General features: G+C 42.9%; 1 protein-coding gene across 1 annotated transcript in view; it reads right to left on the bottom strand.

Moving 5' to 3' along the window:
• Positions 1-14,721, bottom strand: part of LOC126106563 (esterase FE4-like) — a 173,932-nt gene extending 159,211 nt beyond the window's left edge. The window contains exon 1 of the mRNA XM_049912906.1: positions 14,558-14,721. Coding sequence (XP_049768863.1) covers positions 14,558-14,707 — 150 coding nt within the window. The 5' untranslated portion in view covers positions 14,708-14,721. The remainder of the gene's footprint in view (positions 1-14,557) is intronic.
• Positions 14,722-22,502: the final 7,781 nt, after the last annotated feature.

The raw sequence follows: 22,502 nt of genomic DNA on the forward strand, positions 1-22,502 counted from the left end.
TAACAGCCCTCTATTATTACTCCAGACATGAATAAGCCGGCAATTTCGCAATGAAAGTGGCAAAATGATCTGCAGTCTGTTGCATAGAGCTTACTGGACTAAAAAAAAAAAACATGAATTGTCTACCTTTATGTCACCGCTTACGTGACAATCATTCGGGATGTTTATCGAAATAACAAAAAACTGTTATTAGCGAGTAAATTTAGTAGTATAATTCTGCACCACCCCAGGAAATAAACTGCAACGTAGCTGCCAAATTTTACAATGTTTCGTATTCTCCATTAGACGTGCCACAGCCAGAAAACGTTCATTAGCGGAAGTGTTCCTTAAGGCAGATAGCAATGGAAATACTTGCACATCTAAAACGCGGTACCATTAATAGTGGGATCTGAATTACCACGTGTATAGGCAAATGGATTTTATTTGCATTCCTGTAAACGTGATTTGGATCGAAAGCGTAGCTACGATTAATATGCTGATGTATCGACTGAAACTAGAACATTTCGAATAAAGAGTAGGGGAAATTATTATGTGGCCCTCATCTTCGGTAACTGTGGTAGCTATTTTCGTTGTTAGGATTTCGTCACGTAAATCGGTAAAAATGGAGCTCTACTAGTGTCACTTTCTTGGGCGTCTATCTGTCTACCCAACCCTTAAAACCCGTTTACCTCGAGTATGGGCGGACATAATAAGTGGAGATGTACCTCACGTCCTGCGGTATACGGTCCCTTGTTGTTGTTGTTGTGGTCTTCAGTCCTGAGACTGGTTTGATGCAGCTCTCCATGCTACTCTATCCTGTGCAAGCTTCTTCATATCCCAGTATCTACTGCAACCTACATCCTTCTGAATCTGCTTAGTGTATTCATCTCTTGGTCTCCCTCTACGATTTTTACCCTCCACACTGCCCTCCAATGCTAGATTTGTGATCCCTTGATGCCTCAAAACATGTCCTACCAACCGATCCCTTCTTCTAGTCAAGTTGTGCCACAAACTTCTCTTCTCCCCAATCCTATTCAATATCTCCTCATTAGTTACGTGATCTACCCATCTAATCTTCAGCATTCTTCTGTAGCACCACATTCCGAAAGCTTCTATTCTCTTCTTATCCAAACTAGTTATCGTCCATGTTTCACTTCCATACATGGCTACACTCCATACAAATACTTTCAGAAACGACTTCCTGACACTTAAATCTATACTCGATGTTAACAAATTCCTCTTCTTGAGAAACGCTTTCCTTGCCATTGCCAGTCTACATTTTATATCCTTTAATTCCAATACTTTAGCCACTAAAGCCTTGTGTGCTATTGCTAATCGTGTTAGGATCTGTGTTGCATGTCGTCCAGAATGGCGGAACTCATTGGACACGTCCTAATATTATATCGGATCTCCTTTCGTACGGCGTAACGCAGCAATTCGATGTGGCATGGAGTCGACAAGTCGTTGGAAGTTTCGTGCAGAAATATTGTGCTATAGCTCCTCTACAGCCGTCCATAATATCGAAAGTGTTACCGGTGCATTACTTGTAGACTAGCTGACCTCGAGATTATGTCCCATAAATGTTCGATGAGATTTATACTGAGCGATCTGAGTGGCCGCATCATTCCAGAATGTTCTTTAAACCAATTACGAACATATGTGGCCCTGTGAAATAGCGCACTGCCATCAATAAAATTCCACGTTGTTTGAGAACACGAACTCCATAAATGATCTACAAAAAGCTGAACATAACCGAGAACCAAGTCCGTTCTACGTACAGTCGTGGATAAAACGAGCGAGACCCCTCGCCTTTTCGTTATGCTGGTCCGCACAGCTTTAAAGTCTGCTACACAGCATAACAGGCAAGGCGACGAAGCGCTACCAACATATTATGCAAGTTCGCGCAGCTGATGTGCTGAGATACTGGAGAAACTCACCCTTCGAAGACGCCACAGCATCGTCTGCCACCACTTCGTGGGAAACGAAATACCCCAGGTATAAGCCAATGTGTTGTATTCGCATATCTGTGAGTATGACTTGGATCTTAAGTGTGGTTGTGGATAGTACGTGTGCTCAGATTGCGAATCTATCATGAATAAAGACAAGGGGAAATGAATTAGGCGTCCTTCCTCTTGCGTAACATCAAATATATTTCAGTTATTCTTTCTTAAATGAACTGCGCAGAAAATCATTCTCCAGAAGTGAATAACTTTTTAGCAACAGCAGATGATGTTAACAGCTTGCCGGCGCGGGTTGGCCGTGCGCTCAGCGGCGTCATATCGCGGACATCGCGGCTGCTTGCTCCGTCTGTTCGAATCCTTCCCCGGGCATGGATGTGTCTTAGGTTAGGAAGGTTTAAGTAGTTCTAGATCTAGGAGACTGATGGCCTAAGCAGTTTGGTGGCATAGTTTTTAGAGCCATTTTTTGACCTTTAGCGTATCTTTAGATTGCGTTGACATAGCTCACTTTTTTACACCACCAAGGGACGCCTTTTCGTTATGCTGGTCCGCACAGCTTTAGAGTCTGCTACACAGCATAACAGGCAAGGCGACGAAGTGCTACCTCTGATGACGTACGCAGCTTCCGTCTGGGGATATGCAGCTCCTACACGACTGCGCCGCCTGCAGATAACGTCAGGACGGATACTGTAGAAGCTGGTACAGGGTTGAGCGGAAAAGTCTTGTGGACAGAATTCCAAGGAGGAGCGCCAAGCAAGCTGCAAAGCATGGGCTTTACCAATCCAATGCTGAATGTGGGCCAGGAGTAGATTTTGATTCAACAGATGTACACTTTTCAATACTAATGTTATGTTTCCTTCTTTAGTTTCAAAACGTACATCGTTCCATACTGTGTTTCAGTCTAGACCTACAACGTTCCCAAACAAGCTGTGAAAAGGTTTATAGCAGCTTATATAATTTTACCATTAAGTTCACAAACATAGTACTCACTTCCTTGCTGTTTTGTTGACAGATGTCTCAGTTACATCTGCAAAATGTAATTTAGTTCCTACAGCGAATTGCATAACAGATCCTCGTTAGTCGGATAGCATATTTTGAGTTAGTGTGACACGCTGTGGACTCTTTACCTTTTCCAGTCTACTAGGCTGTCTTCCAGTCTCAGGCAAGGCAGGCAATAAAATATTCTTAGAATCATCCAGACGTTTGGAAAATGTCCGGTTTTCATTCAAGGTTTTGGAAGTCAAGTGAAGTCAGATACCACCATAAGCTGCTTTCATGTCTCTAACTGAATCGCGTACCAGTCATGGGAAGACATAGATGGATCCTGGGTAAATTATACTTTTAACAAAGTAAAAAGCATTTGATACTGTGATAGACGTATGTGCCGGTATTAAAAGGATAAATTCTGCCACAACCAACTACAAGGAGGGTGTCGAGGTCCATATACATGACACTGATTAGACCTCTGATGACGTACGCAGCTTCCGGCTGGGGATATGCAGCTCCTACACGACTGCGCCGCCTGCAGATCATACAGAACAAGGTGCTACGAATCATTAGCAACGCTCCACGCTCCACACGCACCGTGGAACTTCACCATGAATACCGCCTTGATACCCTCAAGGAAGTATTCAAAAAACACGCCACACGTCTATACAGGAACTCGAGACACTCGAACAATCCTTTCATCCTCACTCTGGGAAACTACGATCACAACCACATGTGGAAGCACAAGCGGCCAAAGACACTGCTAGCTAGGGCATAGCCGCCTATGGTAAACTAACATACGCAAAAAGCGACAAACGTCGGTAAGCCCCTGCATATCAGCAACACTGACTGGCAACTATCAGCTGCCACTAGAGCCGACCAACAGGCCACAGCAGGGACACCGACGAGCTCGCCCACAGACGCACAAACAATCTGCCAACATTCCCTCACACTGTGCCTCCGGTATATGACTTATCGGACACAAGATCGATAACAAACCTAACTGTTGCAGGTTGCTGACGCTGAACGAGGACTCTGTACCAGCACCCAGCGCCAGCCGCCGAGCAGCACAAACGCACAACGTCAAGGTGTCGACATGGATGATACCCACTACTAACAAAGCCTTTCCTTGCACGACCTATCGGAGGCAGCAAGACAACCGCTACTGCTCTTACCACCCGACCTAACTTTCGCAGAGGTTTTTTTCCCTTGGCTCTTGCCTTGGCACTTTTTTCCTCTGCCCTTCAAACCGCTACCCTTCGTCAGATTTCGACCAATCTATCTCCAGATGAGCGCGTATTAATGGTTAATCCTAACCAGACGTACGCAAACATCGCAGTACCCACATCCTGTGACACCTCACTTTCGTGAATACTAACCCTTATTCGGAGATGGCAGTAGACCCTTTGTGTTGGCCATCATGCCGGTGTGGGCGTGGAGGGGCTCCACCTCTATAAAAAAAATACAGGAGAGAAACGAGAAAAATGGAAGTTATTAAAAAACTCAAACAGAAAGAGATGAGGTACATAAATCAACTTCCTCACGTCACTGAATTTGTCATACAAGTTTTTTTCTCTATAATTTATAAAGTAATATCCTAAACGAGTACTTGATAGGTAAACGTGAGAAATGTTACTCTTTCTGATGAACAGAGTTCGTTTACTTATTCTGACGAGGGTTGCAATAATGAGTAGCATTATTTTTTTCTGTTATGTAGCTGACGTACTTGAACCAGATGCGTACAAAACAATTTAAATAAAATTTGTATCAATTTCAGTTAGCAATGTTCCAACATTTGGGTGCAGTAGCAAACTCCTGTACATAACTGGCTGTGTGCAGATGCACGTTCTGGTAGCTGAATATTCATTTAAATAAAGTATGAAATGAGTGGACATTTTCTGAATACACAACTCAGTGCGCCTTTTACACGGCCTGTGCTGTGGACGAGATGTAAAGTTGCTGAAGTCCCCGAGCGATAAGTTTCCCCGATGCGCTGCTTCCCAGTCGTGTTTGGTTAGGCGGCAGAATGTAGCCTTACAATGGCGTTCACAAGGCACGCCAGAATTCACACACAAACGAAGTTCAGTCTGCCGCAGATAATGACGTGGAATAAACACGGTATCAGTATCCAACGAGTACGTTGTCATGTAGCCGGTGTTTGGCTAGTGTCTGCACCATATAAACAAACCAGCCTAGAGTCTCATCCCGAGACACCAGCAATTTTACACGTCGTCTACAGGCCGTCATTAAGATGCGTTGAGTAGTACTTTCAGGAAAATGATACTCCTTTGAACATCTCATTGCAATAACCATTTCATCACTAAACGTCCTGTGAGTTACCTACTGCAGGTTGCATCCACCCTTAAGGCTTTGAGCGTTTCTAGCTGAAACACCCTATATACGAGGGTTCCAACTTTAATATCATCATCATCAGCAGCAGCATTTAAGACTGATTATGCCTTTCAGCGTTCAGTCTGGAGCATAGCCCCCCTTATACAGTTCCTCCATGATCCCCTATTCAGTGCTAACATTGGTGCCTCTTCTGATGTTAAACCTATTACTTCAAAATCATTCTTAACCGAATCCAGGTACCTTCTCCTCGGTCTGCCCCGACTCCTCCTACCCTCTACTGCTGAATCAATGAGTCTCTTGGGTAACCTTGCTTCTCCCATGCGTGTAACATGACCCCACCATCTAAGCCTGTTCGCCCTGACTGCTACATTTATAGAGTTCATTCCCAGTTTTTCTTTGATTGCCGGCCGGAGTGGCCGCGCGGTTAAAGGCGCTACAGTCTGGAACCGCACGACCGCTACGGTCGCAGGTTCGAATCCTGCCTCGGGCATGGATGTGTGTGATGTCCTTAGGTTAGTTAGGTTTAAGTAGTTCTAAGTTCTAGGGGACTTATAACCACAGCAGTTGGGTCCCATTGTGCTCAGAGCCATTTGAACCATTTTTTTCTTTGATTTCCTCATTGTGGACACCCTCCGGCCATTGTTCCCATCTACTAGTACCTGCAATCATCCTAGCTACTTTCATATCCGTAACCTCAACCTTGTTGATAAGGTAACCTGAATCCACCCAGCTTTCGCTCCCATACAATAAAGTTGGTCGAAAGATTGAACGGTGCACAGATAACTTAGTCTTGGTACTGACTTCCTTCTTGCAGAAGAGAGTAGATCGTAGCTGGGCGCTCGCTGCATTAGCTTTGCTACACCTCGCTTCCAGTTCTTTCACTATGTTGCCATCCTGTGAGAATATGCATCCTAAGTACTTGAAACCGTCCACCTGTTCTAACTTTGTTCCTCCTATTTGGCAGTCAATCCGTTTATATTTCTTTCCCACTGACTTACATTTATGATCTAGCTCTGAAATATTACTTTGCAAACTTTCAATCGAATCTGCCATCACAACTAAGTCATCCGCATATGCAAGACTGCTTATTTTGTGTTCACATATCTTAATCTCACCCAGCCAGTCTATTGTTTTCAACATATGATCCATAAATAATATGAACAACAGTGGAGACAGGTTGCAGCCTTGTCTTACCCCTGAAACTACTCTGAAACATGAACTCAATTTACCGTCAATTCTAACTGCTGCCTGACTATCCATGTAAAGACCTTTAATTGCTTGCAAAAGTTTGTCTCCTATTCCATAGTCTTGTAGAACAGACAATAACTTCCTCCTGGGAACCCGGCCATATGCCTTTTCTAGATCTATAAAGCATAGATACAATTCCCTGTTCCACTCATAACACTTCTCCATTATTTGCCGTAAGCTAAAGATCTGGTCCTGACAACCTCTAAGAGGCCTAAACCCACACTGATTTTCATCCAATTGGTCCTCAACTAATACTCGCACTTTCCTTTCAACAATACCTCAGAAGATTTTACCCACAACGCTGATTAAAGAGATACCTCTGTAGTTGTTACAATTTTTTCTGTTTCCATGTTTAAAGATTGGTGTGATTACTGCTTTTGTCCAGTCTGATGGAACCTGTTCCAACTCCCAGGCCATTTCAATTATTCTGTGTAGCCATTTAAGGAAAGTGGCAGCTATTTATTTACACCACGTACAAAATAGATACGTGTTTCAAAGTTTTACTGACCTTCAAAGTAGTCACCAGCACTGTGTATAACCCATTGCCAGCGATGTGGAAGTCGTAGGATACTCTTAGCAGTGCAAGTTCGAGAGGCGCGGTCTATTTCCCGATGAATTTGTAGCAGTTCTGAAGCGAATGCCGTGATGTGTTTACTTCAGTTTAGAAATCGAGTTGAACTCACGAGGGCCGGCCGGGGTGGCCGAGTGGTTCTAGGCGCTACAGTTTGGAACCGCGCGACCGCTACAGACGCAGGTTCGAAACCTGCCTCGGGCATGGATGTGTGTGATGTCCTTAGGTTAGTTAGGTTTAAGTACTTCTAAGTTCTAGGGGACTGATGACCTTAGAAGTGAAGTCCCATAGTGCTCAAACCATTTGAACCATTTGATTACCACTGTCTTAGTACACACTCATCACCCTTGTACATCCTTCCTTCCAATCATATCTTCCTCATTTCCCAGCTTTCTTAGCTGATGCAATCTTCACAAAATTCCTTTTTTCCAAAACTCACCATGTCAAAAGGCATCTATTTTTTACATCTATAAATTCTTTTTACGTCTGCCACTACAATTATTATTATTATTATTTATCACTATTAGTGGCAGCAATAGCAGCAGTACAAGTGCTACTAGTATTAACTTCATTAGTTCTATTATTTACTCACATTGTCGCTTGAAACGCACAAATCATTTTAATACTATTTGTCATATTAAAATCTTTCTTAGGTAATTTTCTTAGGTAACTATGATGTGACAAAGGTACTCTGTATGTGACACCCTGGTCCGTTGTAAGAGAAGACCAAATGGCCCTAATCTTATCAGGTTCAATAAATAAAATAATATAGCAATAAAGATAAAAACATTTTCTGAACTCACGAGGGCGTAAGGTAGGCGAGTGCAAGTAGGTGGTATAGCACTTAGCAGCCCCATCAGTCAAACAAATCAGTAACAGCTTGCACTGTACGTGCTCGAGCATTGTCCTGCGAAATGATGGTCAGGTCCTGCAGAAAGTTTCATCACCTCTGTCTCTATGCTGTTCATTTTTGGAGCACAACCTACGACCAGCTTAGAAGTGATGACACTTTCTGCAGGACCTGACCATCATTTTGTTTGACAATGCTCGAGCACGTACAGTGCAAGCTGTTACTGATTTGTTTGACTGATGGGGCTGCTAAGTACTATACCACCTACTGCCCTCCCCTGACTTAAGCCCTCGTAAGTTCAACTCGTATTCTAAACTGAAGGAAACACTTCGCGGCATTCGCTTCAGAACTGCTACAGATTCGTCGGGCAATAGATCGCGCCGCTCGAACTGTTAGCACAACTGGCACTGCTAAGAGTATTCTACGATTTCCACATCGATGGCAACGGGTTATACACAATGCTTGTCACTACTCTGAAGGTCAGTAAAACTTTGAAACAAGTATCTATTTTGTACAAGCTGCAAATAAATAGTTGCCACTATCAAGGTCCAACCCTCATATGCGTATCTGAGATGTTCATAGGCCTTTGGCATCGAGGAAATCGTCATTTTGGTGCCTCTCTTTGGCTTGATGCCACAGTTTCTCTTACCATCCTATCCTTCTTCCCAGTTAATGGTGTTAAAAGCGTTAGCAGGTTCAGTTATATTTCTCAGTTGATCCTGCAGTATTTGTGTCTATCACTTGGACATACATTTGCGTCACACAGGGTAAATCGGCCATAAGGAGTAAAACTTCATTGTCCAAGCTGCACGTATTCGAAAGACAAGCTAATGATTCAGCTGTGTGGAGGCGATGGGAATTAGTGTATTTCCCGAACGGAGAATCTCTCATTCAACAACAGAGCTAGCTCAAATCAAACTTTCTGCCAGATTAACCCTCGCAATACCAAGAGGTGGCGGGATTAGGCAGATACTTTATGCCCGCTTATTGAAAACATTGTAACGTGGTGAGTTACATTTTATTTTACAGTTTTGAGAAACATGTTTCCCGAATGAAAAATGTTCCTATCACAACACAAGAAAGGCAAATACGTCCTGGGCAGACTTAGGGATGTAAAAGAAGGGAACTAGCTTTTAGACTTATCTGGCAGTTTCAAAGATGTCTACGTCAAAACATTTTGCCATATTTGGAATTTTTTTACTTCTTACTATTAGCACCCATGTCATGTAGACTCATGTAAACAAAAAAAAAAAAAAAAAAAAAAAAGTCGAACGATTCAAAATGGTTCAAATGGCTCTGAGCACTATGGGACTCAACTTCTGAGGTCATCAGTCTCCTAGAACTTAGAACTACTTAAACCTAACTAACCTAAGGACATCACACACATCCATGCCCGAGGCAGGATTCGAACCTGCGACCGTAGCGCCTAGAACCGCACGGCCACTCCGGCCGGCAAGCCAAAAGTGGTAGGACGCTCATATGCATAGGACATGGACATTAGTGAATTACTCACCCCAGTGTCTTCTCTCCCATCAGCTTCATGTCCTGACTCAAGTTTCTCTGAGTTTATCCTTAACATGGATCTTATTTGAAACCTCTGTTCATGGTATGTGCCTGGGCAAAGGTAACGCACCGTATGACTGACTGCGGGAAGTTCGACAGACTCTTACTGAACAGTGCAGCGACCCATAACAGCCTAAGATCGAAATAAAACATCTCTCATTTATTTCTATATAATGTCAAAATAAGTTTGCAGTAACCTACACTGCCCTTGGTCTGCGACTGTGAAAAGACGTCTGTACTCTTCACCAACACCAGCCATGTAAATAAACAATTCTCCATTTCAAGATTATGGTGTGAACCATCTAAACGCTTAGTGGCAAAACAAACAAGTGGCTAACCCAGGGAGTGTTTTATTTGTATAGACAAGAACGTGACAAAAACCAGAATATTTGTCCTATTATTTGATTTTTAGGTGGAGAAAAGTAGATTTTTTTAAAAAAAATCTCCTACAAATTGACAGTAGATCTGAGAACACTGCTGTAAAGGCTCAACGCCGACCCAGATACAGTCTTTGGTATCGGTACACCAGCGCCACATACTGTGGCACCACAGTAGATGCAGAGTGTTCGGAAATTCCTGTAACATACTTCAAGGACTTGTAGAGAGGCGTGAGCACATAATATTCTGAATAGGAATCCATGTCCGAAAAGTCATCTAACGACTTTGCAGAGCGTCAGTCGCAGGCACCGGCGCTTGTAAATGTTTCTACGTACAGGGTGATTCCGTGATGGTGTCACAAACTGTCAAGGGTAATGCAAATGAGCGTTTGGAGTCATTGGCCGTGAGGCCCATTACGGGGCAGGTCTGGCCGCCTTGGTGCATCTACATCTACGTCTACATACATACTTCGCAATCCACCATACGGTGCGTGGCGGAGGGTACCTCGTACCACAACTAGCATCTTCTCTCCCTGTTCCAAACAGAACGAGGGAAAAATGACTGCCTATATGCCTCTGTACGAACCCTAATGTCTCTTATCTTCTTTGTGGTCTTTCTGCGAAATGTAAGTTGGCGGCAGTACAATTGTACTGCAGTCAGCCTCAAATGCTGGTTCTCTAAATTTCCTCAGTAGCGATTCACGAAAAGAACGCCTCCTTTCCTCTAGAGACTCCCACCCGAGTTCCTGAAGCATTTCCGTAACATTCGCGTGATGATCAAACCTACCAGTAACAAATCTAGCAGCCCGCCTCTGAATTCCTTCTATGTCCTTCCTCAATCCGACCTGATAGGGATCCCAAACGCTCGAGCAGTACTCAAGAATAGGTCGTATTAGTGTTTTATAGGCGGTCTTCTTTACAGATGACCCACATCTTCCCAAAATTCTACCAATGAACTGAAGACGACTATCCGCCTTCCCCACGACTGCCATTACATGCTTGTCCCACTTCATATCGCTCTGCAATGTTACGCCCAAATATTTAATCGACGAGACTGTGTCAAGCGCTACACTACTAATGGAGTATTCAAACATTACAGGATTCTTTTTCCTATTCATCAGCATTAATTTACAGTTATCTATATATAGAGTTAGCTGCCATTCTTTACACCAATCACAAATCCTGTCCAAGTCATCTTGTATCCTCCTACAGTCACTCAACGACGACACCTTCCCGTACATCACAACATCATCAGCAAACAGCCGCACATTACTATCCACCCTATCCAAAAGATCATTTATGCAGATAGAAAACAACAGCGGACCTACCACACTTCCCTGGGGCACTCCAGATGATACCCTCACCTCCGATAAACACTCACGATCGAGGACAACGTAGTGGGTTCTATTACTTGAGAAGTCTTCGAGCCATTCACATACTTGGGAACCAATCCCATATGGTCATACCTTAGTTAGGAGTCTGCAGTCGGGCACAGTCAAACGCTTTCCGGAAGTCAAGGAATATGGCATCAGTGTGATACCCTTCATCCATGGTTCGCAAGATTTCATGTGAAAAAAGGGCGAGTTGAGTTTCGCAGGAGCGATGAAATGATGATCAAGGCAACACCCAGTTAATGAGCGGATAAAATCTTCGACACAGCCGGGATTCGTACCCGGTACCGTAGGAAGGCAATCCGTCAGGCTGACCACTCATCTATCAGGGCGGACACTTTCAAGGGTGATGGAGACGGATAAATACATCCGTTTGAGGTAAGGGTCTCTGCACCACTAACAAAGGAGTCGAAAGTAATTCTGATACCTCTGACAGTGGGATAGATATGCTGGTAATGTTGTTACTAAGATTGTAATGTAGGCAACTTTTAGAGGGCGCTGGTATGGACCAGCACAAGAAAAAATGTCCAATTAACATGGGCCCTAAAATGCATAACTGTGGAGCTATGGGCACCTGTTCATCTTCGCTACTGTGAAACACATCTCCTCTACGGAACAAGTGGTCATAAGGTTTAAGGTATGCAGTTTAGAGCCCATGTTTGCTAGATATTTTTTCTTGCTTTGATTCACACTACCATCTCTGAAAGGTGCATAACCTACATTCTTAGCAGCAACAGTACCGGTACATGTGTTTCATTGTTAGACGTATCACCATGAATCTCGCCTGTAGCCTTAGACTCGTTCGTTTCCCGTACAGGGACCCTTTCCTCAAATTGATACATTTATCCATCTCCATCATGAAAGTTTGTAACATTATCACAGAATCACGCTGTATATACATACATTTACAGGTGCTGGCAGCTATAACTTCGGCGTTCTATAGCGTCGCTGGATGACATTTCCGGACATTGGCTCCTATTCAAAATATTATGTACTCACTCCCCTCTACAAGTTCTAAAGGTTTGAAACGGGAATTTCCGAACGCCTTGCAGATCCACCTTGTGTGCCAGCTATTTCGTTGTTATTCTTGCGTGAATGACACCATAAGGGACTATGAAGCATTGAAAGTCTTGACTGTGGCCGACAGTCACCGCATTTCTTGTTTCAAATCTCATTGGACAGTCACATTCTGGCTGGATGTACTGATGTCACGTTTGGTTCAACGTAGTACAGAGATCACTGACGTCCATTCCCCACTCTGCTTCTACGCCACTCTCGTCTACATTATAGACTTGGCCACTGTTTCTATGTTTCGATACAGTGTATCGACACGTGGAACTGTTTCAGTGTTTCGGAACGGCTGTGGTTCACTGTTTCGAAACAGTGGTGTTTCATTCCACCCTGTCTCGGATAACCGGACCAGATTCGATCTCGAGCCAGACACAGAAACTGTATCGTTGTTTCAAAATAAGGCTCTTTCAGTCCACCTGTGCTTGGAACGGACTAATTGTATCGAAACAGTGATGTTTCATTCCACTCTGTGTCGGACGAGATTCGGGCTCGGCACAGGTACTGAAACACAACATACCACCTCATCAAACTCTTTCGAGAGTGTCGAAATCTTTTTGACAAGCAATAGCATGAAGCTTAAGATATCCGAAAATAAAGCTTCGTTTCTAGCTGACTGTCCTATTCCAAAATGGCGTGACATCTGGTTTATAAACACTAACCAAACAATAAAACAACGCATACTATTCACATTCAAAATAATAAATATGTGAAAATCATTCAGTTAAATTACACTTTTTCTATAACATACGCTTCTCTGTTCATATACAGTAGTCATATTAAGAAACGCAAGTAAGACTACAACATTTTGAATAAAAAAAGGCGTAGAGTGACAGTTATTAGACATATACATAAATTTGATGTAGGTATAATTGCAAGCAATCTTTTTGACATATATCACTGATAGTGTAATGGTGAACGGGAAGTTCTGGGAAGCATGGTGAATTTATAGTAACGATTCGAAACACCTTGAAAGACAAAATTTTTGTCTGTTATATTTTGTTATTTATTGGAATTATTTGGCGTTATTTGTGAGTCTATAGTCACTATGCCTATTATCCACAATGATTCCCTTTGTGTAGATGGAAATTAGCAGGATGAGTATATTACCCATACTAACGGAGTGTGGGAACCCCAGTAGAGTATCCGCTGTTTCTGCAGTTTGCTCCCACCTCCCGTTCATGGTGGTTCTTCTGTCTTCAGCTATGGCTGTCCTCAGTCAATGGAAAAGTATGAAAGTCACACGACACGAAAGCAGCGCATTTGCTGCAGGAAATACGAAACTGCCAAGACGCCTAAGTGATAGTTTCATACTTTCTGCGACGTGATTAGCGCTCTCGCACCTCATTTGTCTTTATATGGTAGAGTTGTGGCGATTCGTGAATAAGTCGTTCATTTGAACGACTCTAAATAAAGAATCGTAAGAATCGAATCGTGATACGGACGAATCGTCGTTCAAAAGAATCGTAAGAACGATTGCGTGTTTCCGAGTCTTGACGATTCCAAGTTCCAACGATTCATCGATTCTTAGTACGCTATGCTTCGAAGGCAACTTCCAAATCATGTTGAGTCGTGCCGAATGATTACGACCGCCAGATGGCAGTCAAGTGGAGGATGCGTGTGAACAAAGGAAGCCATTTTGCACCACCTTTCTGACAACTCGACTCCTCTTTCCTGGCGTACTGAAATAAAACAATAGATGCAATCAAATCAAACGTGGCCTTTCATCAATTAAGGCATTACACGTATAAATCGAAAATCACACTTGTAACGTCATATCCATGTTTACTCATAAATAAACTATTTCTGGCATATCTTATTATGACACAGTTCGATTCTCATTGAGAATTTCAGACATGTCCTGCCGTCTGAGAGTAAGATGTAGAACTTTTTGCATTCCGTAAGAATCGTGCGATCGCAGACTAGAATGAATCGTGAACGAATCGTAGGAATCGATTCACAATGTGAGATTGAATCGTAGGAATCGAATCGGGAAAAAGAATCGTGTCGCCCAACTCTATTATATGGACATACTTATACAGTAGACATTCAAGATGATAAAATGTGTAGGTTTATTAGATTACAAAACACAAACTGTTTCACTGTTTCGAAACAGCGTATCGGAACATTACATTGTACTGTTTCATTTGTTTCGAAACAGTTACGTGTTTCAGTTTGCCCATCTCTACTACATAATTTGGGCGGGCACTCACCTTGAAGCGCAGCGGTCCGACCGGTGGAGACGCGTAGGGGATTCCCTGGAAGCAGCAGTAGGGGAACCCCCACACTGTGCGCCGGCGGCGGCCGAGCAGCTCACCCTGCGAGATGCGCACCTTCACCGTTTCTTGCTCCGCGCCTGCCATGCTCGCTGCTGCTTCTGGCGCTACTGCTGAATTGCGTCGCCTAGAAAGCGAGGCAGGCGGTCAGCGGCTGGCGGCTACGTAACCGATGGACTCGCGCGGTTTAAGGATAAGATAACGACATCCAGTACCTCCGCTAGTGACGAGGCAGAAACCGCCGCGGCTAGTAAAGTGGCACCTGTCCTCTGTGATGGATGACGTCAGTGTAAAACGCAATGACGAGCATTTTCGTGAGGTGGCACTGCAGTATTTTCCACTGTTCGGTCGCTGCAGGCAGCGTTTCCCAGCGCGCCGCTGCACAGTACCTACACTGAAGAGCCAAAGAAACTGGTACAACGGTCTAATATCGTTTAGGGCCCCCGTGAGCACGCAGAAGTGCCGCAACACGACGTGGCATGGACTCGACTAACATCTGAAGTAGTGCGCGGAGAGAACTGACACCATGAATCCTGCAGGGCTGTCCATAAATCCGTGGGACTACGAGGGCGTGGAGATCTCTTCTGAACAGTACGTTGCAAGGCAGATATGCTCAACAATGTTTGGTGGCTAACGGAAGTGTTCCTGGAGCCATTCTGTAGCAATTCTGGACGTGTGGGGTGTCGCATTGTCCTGCTGGAATCGCCCGTCAGAGTTAAAAATGGACAGAATTGGATGCAGGTGAATCAGACAGGATGCTTACGTACGTCTCACCTGTCAGCGTCGTATATGGACGTGTCAGGGGTCCCACATCACTCCAACTGCACACGCCCCTCGCCATTATGGAGCTTCGACCAGCTAGAACAGTCCCCCGCTGACATGCAGGATCCATGGATTCAAGAGGTTGTTTCCATACCCGTAAACGTCCATCCGCTAGATACTATTTTAAACGAGACTCGTTCGACCAGGAAACATGTTTCCAGTAATCAACAGCCCAATGTCGGTGTTGGTGGGCCCAGGCGAGGCATAAAGCTTTGTGTCGTGCGCTCACAAAGGGTACACGAGTGGGCCTTTGGCTCCAAAAGCCCATATCGATGATGTTTCGTTGAATTGTTCGCACACTGACACTTATTGATGGCCCAGTGTTGAAATCTGCAGCAATTTGCAAAGGTTGCACTTCTTTCACGTTGAACGATTGTCTTCAGTCGTCTTTGACCCCGTTCTTGCAGGATCTTTTTCCAGCCGCAGCGATCTCAGAGATTTGATCTTTTACCGGATCCCTGATATTCAAGTTACACTCGTGAAATGGTCTTATGGGAAAATCCCCACTTCACCGCTACCTCGGAGATGCTGTGTCCCTTCGCTCGTGCGCCGACTGTAACACCACGTTCAAACTCACTTAAGTCTTGATAACCTGCCATTGTATCAGCAGTAGTCGATCTAACAACAGCGCCAGACACTTGTTATCTAGGCGATGCCGATCGCAGCGCCGTATTCTGCCTGTCTGCTTATCTCTGTATTTGAATACGCATGCCTATACCAGATTTTTTGGTGCTTCAGTGTATATCCATGACGTTCACACAGGATGAAACTCTTTCTCAATCTCTTTTAAATAATCATATGTAAAGATTTTACAGTGGCACCAAAGGTAGTGTTCAGTCACTGGCGAATAAGACAGGAAATGAAACTGAGGGTAGCAAAGCAAAAGCTGAAATGCTTAACTCCGTATTCAAATGTTTCTTTTACAGAGGAAAACCCAGGAGAATTGGCTCAATATAATATAAACGAGAATTAAATAAGTATTAGTGGTGCTGAGAAACAGCTGAAATCTTTGAAACTGAACAATACTCCAGGGCCCTATGGAATCTCTGTCTGATTCTATACTATCGTAGATCACTTGAACAAAAAACTGTGCCCATTTCTTTGAAAAAGAAAGCACAGGTCACTCCCGTCTACAAGAAGGATAGTAGTTGTGATCCACAATACTGCCGTCCTATAGCCTAGAATCTTAGAACATACGCTGAGCTCAAACATAATGAGGTATCTCGAACAGACTGACCTTCTCCATAGTAGCCAACATTGATTCCGAAAACATAGATCATGCGAAACCCAGGGAAGTGTGTTAGGACCCTCGCTGTTCGTGTTGTTTAATTTGTAAGGGTATGAAGTGGAATGATCACATTCGCCCAGTCGTTGGTAAAGCAGATGATAGACTTCAGTTTATGGGTAGAACACCAGGGTAAAGTTTAACTAGTGTACAGTGAAGAGTGTTTACGAATCACTCATGCAACCCATTCTAGAATATTTCTCAGGTGTGTGGGACCCTCACGAAATAGGACTAACAGGAGATATTGAACGTATACACAAAAGTGCTGCACGAAAGGCCATAGGTTCGTTTGAGCCGTGGGATAGTGACACAGAGCTGCTGAAGAAACTGAACTGGCAGGCTGTTGAAGACAGACGTAAACTAACCCGAGAAAGCTTACTAACAAAGTTCCAATAACCGGCTTTAAATGATAACTAGGAATATACTACAACTCTCTTCATATCCCTCAGGTAAGGGTGGTGAGAACAAGATTACAATTACAGCATTCACAGAGACGTGTAAACAATCATTCTTCTCACGCTCCATACGTGGATGGAACGAGAAGAAATGCTAGTAGCTGGAACGATGTGACGTACCCTCTCCCATGCACTTCATACTACTTTGCATAGTGTAGGTGTACATTTAGATGTAGATGTGTATTCCGTTAAAAATCCGTTTATTCTGCATCTTACAGCCTCATCTCACTACATAACAATGAACTAATTATCTTTTCATTATTGCCCATAGTTATTTTCCTGTCCAGATTTAGATAACAGTGGTCGACAATATTTTTGTTACGAACAATGTGAGTGTTGTGGTTTGATAAGTCGTAAACAGTGAGTTCTAAAATGAAGTCAGGTTTCTGCTATTGAGCTCTCAGTTCGTTCTACCCTCAATCTCTCGAAATCCTTGAAATGCTACACATGGTTTATTATTTTGTCGTTTAACTGGAATACTGTTGAGATTCAGTTACTGAAAAGTAATGAAAATACGAGTACGCGCAAGAAATTATCATATATGCTGCTTAGCTTAGGAATATACCGCCAGGTGCGCCAAAAGTGCCAGTATTGCTTGTTTATGCATAGTCGCAGTTCAAAAATGGCTCTGAGCACTATGGGACTTAACATCTGTGGTCACCAGTCCCCTAGAACTTAGAACTACTTAAACCTAACTAACCTAAGGACATCACACACATCCATGCCCGAATTATGTTAAATGCCACAATGACTTAAGTTTTCGTTACATGTTAATAGTGCAGATATTCTGGATCAGTTGCTGTTTAAACTGATTTAAACTGATTTATGAATGTGTTCCCAGTGGACAGTCGTTACCGCTCTGAACTTGTTACGTATTGGCTTTGGAAGAGATTTCTGAAACATTAAAATCGTTGGTGACACAAGAGAGACGTTTGTTAAATTGATGTTAACGTGTTGAGGTTTCTTGTATCTGACACTGAACTGTTTCAGGTAAACATTGGCCTAATGTTTAATTGTTATATAGAGTATAAGCACAGATGATAATTGATTGTTCTTACAAAATTAAGATGTAACAATTTTCACTTTTGTACTGGAACCAGGTGGATTTATAATAACAGCTAGGTTTTAGGAGGGTTGTCTGTGTTTCAAACCTGGAACCATCGAAGTTCAGTAGCAAAGGGAAACTACGTTTCTTTTATGTTTAATTTGTAAGCTAATGTCAGCTTCTGTAATCATTGTCTTAAACATTGGTGTTACTACCATTAAATGGTTTTTTAAAAATCCTCTGATTGTTAAGCATGGTGTTTCAACAGTTGTTAAGCTACTCTCAATCCTTTAGATGTTGATGTAATTTTCTTGTGAGCTCGGTTTTTACAGTTCTTGATGCATATGGTGCCGTTTCTGTTTATGAGACATTTTGTGGCATAACTATAGATGTTTAAGCTGTCAATTGATTGAGTTCAATTTGAATTTAGAGACTGGAAGGTATTTTGCTAAGATGTTCTAAGAAGCAATATGTTCAAGGTATTGTTATTTGTTATGTATTTCAAAAGTTGTCATTTAGATGACTGTAAAAATTTCTGTAATTTGTAAGTGAACTCTTTCAGATATAGTCTTCCATCCTACTGCCAAATACCGCTATGTGGGGAATGAATGTCGTTTGGTGCCACTGTCAACGTGTCACATTTAATCGTGTGGTTGTTGTTGTCACTCGCAAATCACTCACTATTCATTTAGTGCTGTTTAGACCATTTATAGAAGAACAATCTTCAGCGATGCTGAATGGGTGTAGGTATACATTAACAAAAGAGAAGGTGATAAAACAATAACAATAATAATAAGCGTATGGCATTGGTGGCCCTGGCGGGGGGGGGGGGGGGGGGGGGGTTCGGCCTCCGATCCACAAGTTCTTTAACGCCACTACGGCGACTTGCGAGTGAATGAGGATGAAATGATGATGAAAGACACACAACACCCAGTCATCTCCACGCAAAGAAAATCCCTGACCCCGCAGGGAATCGAACCCGGGACCCCGTGCGCGGGAAGCGAGAACGCTACCGCAAGACCACGAGCCGCGGACGGTGATAAAGTAATGCATTACCAATAAACTGAGACTAACTGTGACTACAGTGCTCAATGCAAGTTGTGTCGGCTGTTTTGGAAGTCAGCACCGACACAAACAAGGTAGGAGAGAAGTTGCGGTGGCAGGACTCCAAAACAATCTGTACATAACACTTGCTGATTGATAGTACACTTTATTTCTAAAAAGGAAAGAAACATAAATTATCTTATCACTATGAAGTGGCTTCCTGTGCCTCCTACTTGCAACTACTTTTACACTCTATTACTACTCGCAGAACGCACGCTAAGTATCGTCTTCCTGTTATTCAGTACTGATGCTCTCAAAGTCTGCAGCAGACCTGGGCCGACCACCGATGGTCGGCTGGTTAAATCAGCGTTGACAGGGAGCGCTGAACTCGGTCTTCTTGGAGGTGTGGCGCTGCATGTTGTCTTAATTGGCGCGCGGGTCAGAGCCTTCTTGATGCCGTTTCGCATCGATACTTTAGAATCGCACAAAAGTCAGACTTACAGCATCCAAATTTAATCGAGTAAATCTGTAATAATGGTACTACTATGAATAAAGCCTCAATTTTACTGGGTAGCTATTGCTGATTATTTTTGTTGGGGTCTTCAGTCCTGAGACTGGTCTGATGCAGCTCTCCACGCTACTCTATCCTGTGCAAGCTTTTTCATCTCCCAGTACCCACTGCAACCTGCATCCTTCTGAATCTGTTTAGTGTATTCATCTCTTGGTCACCCTCTACGATTTTTACACTCCACGCTGCCCTCCAATACTAAATTGGTAATCCCTTGATGCCTCAGAACATGTCCTACCAACCGATCCCTTCTTCTAGTAAAGTTGTGCCACAAACTTCTCTTCTCCCCAATCCTAATCAATACTTCCTCTTTAGTTATGTGATCTACTCATCTAATCTTCAGCATTCTTCTGTAGCACCACATTTAGAAAGCTTGTATTCTCTTCTTGTCCAAATTATTTATCGTCCATGTTTCACTTCCAACATGGCTACACTCCATACAAATACTTTCAGAAACGACTTCCTGACACTTAAATCCATACTCGATGTTAACAAATTTCTCTTCTTCAGAAATGCTTTCCTTGCCATTGCCAGTCTACATTTTATATCCTCTCCACTTCGACCATCATCAGTTATTTTGCTCCCCAAATAGCAAAACTCCTTTACTACTTTGAGTGTCTCATTTCCTAATCTAATTCTCTCAGCATCATCCCACTTAATTCGACTACATTCCATTATCCTCGTTTTGCTTTTGTTGATGTTCATCTTATATCCTCCTTTCAAGACTCTATCCATTCCGTTCAACTACTCTTCAAAGTCCTTTGCTGTCTCTGACAGAATTACAATGTCATCGGCGAACCTCAAATTAACTTGATATTTTCAAATAAACTATTCCACTACATCCGTAAATATACTATTTCTCATGCATTGTTTGTAACAAATGTATCGTGTAGATAAAAATATTGAGTCTAAATATTCAGATAATTTGTAGAAAGAGTGGTTCACGTGGCATGTTTTGAATCTTCTTTTGAACTGATAGAGGTTCTTAATTTCATTCTTTATTTATGTTAGATGTGGGCCAGTTCAACATATTACCACCAGAGAAAATTACAACATTCTGAAGCATACACAAACAGGTAATGTCTACTGGAAAATTATTTTTGTGTGTAGCATTGTGAATGTGTGCATCACAATTCCCTAGAAACTGGTTTTTATTACACTGGCCGACAAGGCTTCTATTTCTGATATTAGTGTGTGCTTCTAAACCAGTTTACCACAGGAAATTCAAATATGTAAACCAAATATCGTTGTCAAGGATATTTTTATGTAATACACATACAGGGTGGTCCATTGATCGTGACCGGGCCAAATATCTCACGAAACAAGCGTCAAACGAAAAACCTACAAAGAACGAAACTTGTCTACCTTGAAGGGGGAGACCACATGGCGCTATGGTTGGCTCGCTAGATGCCGCCGCCATAGGTCAAACGGATATCAACTGCGTTTTTTTGAATAGGAACCTCCACTTTTTATTACATATTAGTGTGGTACGTAAAGAAATATGAATGTTTTAGTTGGACCACATTTTTCGCATTGTGATACATGGTACTGTAATTGTCACAAACATATGGCTCACAATTTTAGACGAACAGTTGGTAACAGGTACGTTTTTTTCCGGAGCAGATATACAAGGTGGTCCATTGATCTCACGAAACAAACGTCAAACGAAAAAACTACAAAGAACGAAACTTGTCTAGCTTGAAGGGGGAAGCCAGATGGCGCTTTCGTTGGCCCGCTAGATGGCGCTACAATAGGTCACACGGATGTCTACTGCGTTTTTTTTAAAAATAGGAATCCTCATTTTTTTATTACGTATCCGTGCAGTACTTAGAGAAATATGAATATTTTAGTTGGACCACTTTCTTCGCTTAGTGATAGATGGCGCTATAATGGTCACAAACACATGGCTCACAATTTCAGACGAACAGTCGGTAACAGGTAGGTTTTTTAAATTAAAATACAGAATGTAGGTACGTTTGAACATTTTATTTCGGTTGTTCCAATGTGATACATGTACCTTTGTGAACTTATCATGTCTGAGAACGCATGCTGTTACAGCGTGATTACCTGTAAATACCACATTAATGCAATAAATGCTCAAAATGATGTCCGTCAACCTCAATACGTTGGGCAAAACGTGTAACGACATTCCTCTCAACAGCGAGTAGTTCGCCTTCCGTAATGTTCGCACATGCACTGACAATGCGCTGACGCATGTTGTCAGGCGTTGTCGGTGGATCACGATACCAAATATCCTTCAGCTTTCCCACTGAAAGAAATCCGGGGACGTCAGATCCGGTGAAACTGCGGGCCATGGTATGGTGCTTCGACGACCAATCCATCTGTCATGAAATATGCTATTCAATACCGCTTCAACCGCACGCGAGCTATGTGCCGGACATCCATCCATCATGTTGGAAGTACTTCGCCATTCTGTCATGCAGTGAAACATCTTGTAGTAACATCGGTAGAGTGGCAAATCAGCATACATTGCACCATTTAGATTGCCATCGATAAAATGGGGGCCTTCCTCCCATAATGCCGCACCATACATTAACCCGCCAAGGTCGCAGCCATCGTAGGTTGTCCGTTGCCCAATACTGCATATTATGCTGGTTTACGTTACCGCTGTTGGTGAATGACGTTTCGTCACTAAATAGAAC

The sequence above is a fragment of the Schistocerca cancellata genome, chromosome 10 (genome assembly GCF_023864275.1).
Source record: "Schistocerca cancellata isolate TAMUIC-IGC-003103 chromosome 10, iqSchCanc2.1, whole genome shotgun sequence".
NCBI classification, from domain to species: domain Eukaryota; kingdom Metazoa; phylum Arthropoda; class Insecta; order Orthoptera; family Acrididae; genus Schistocerca; species Schistocerca cancellata.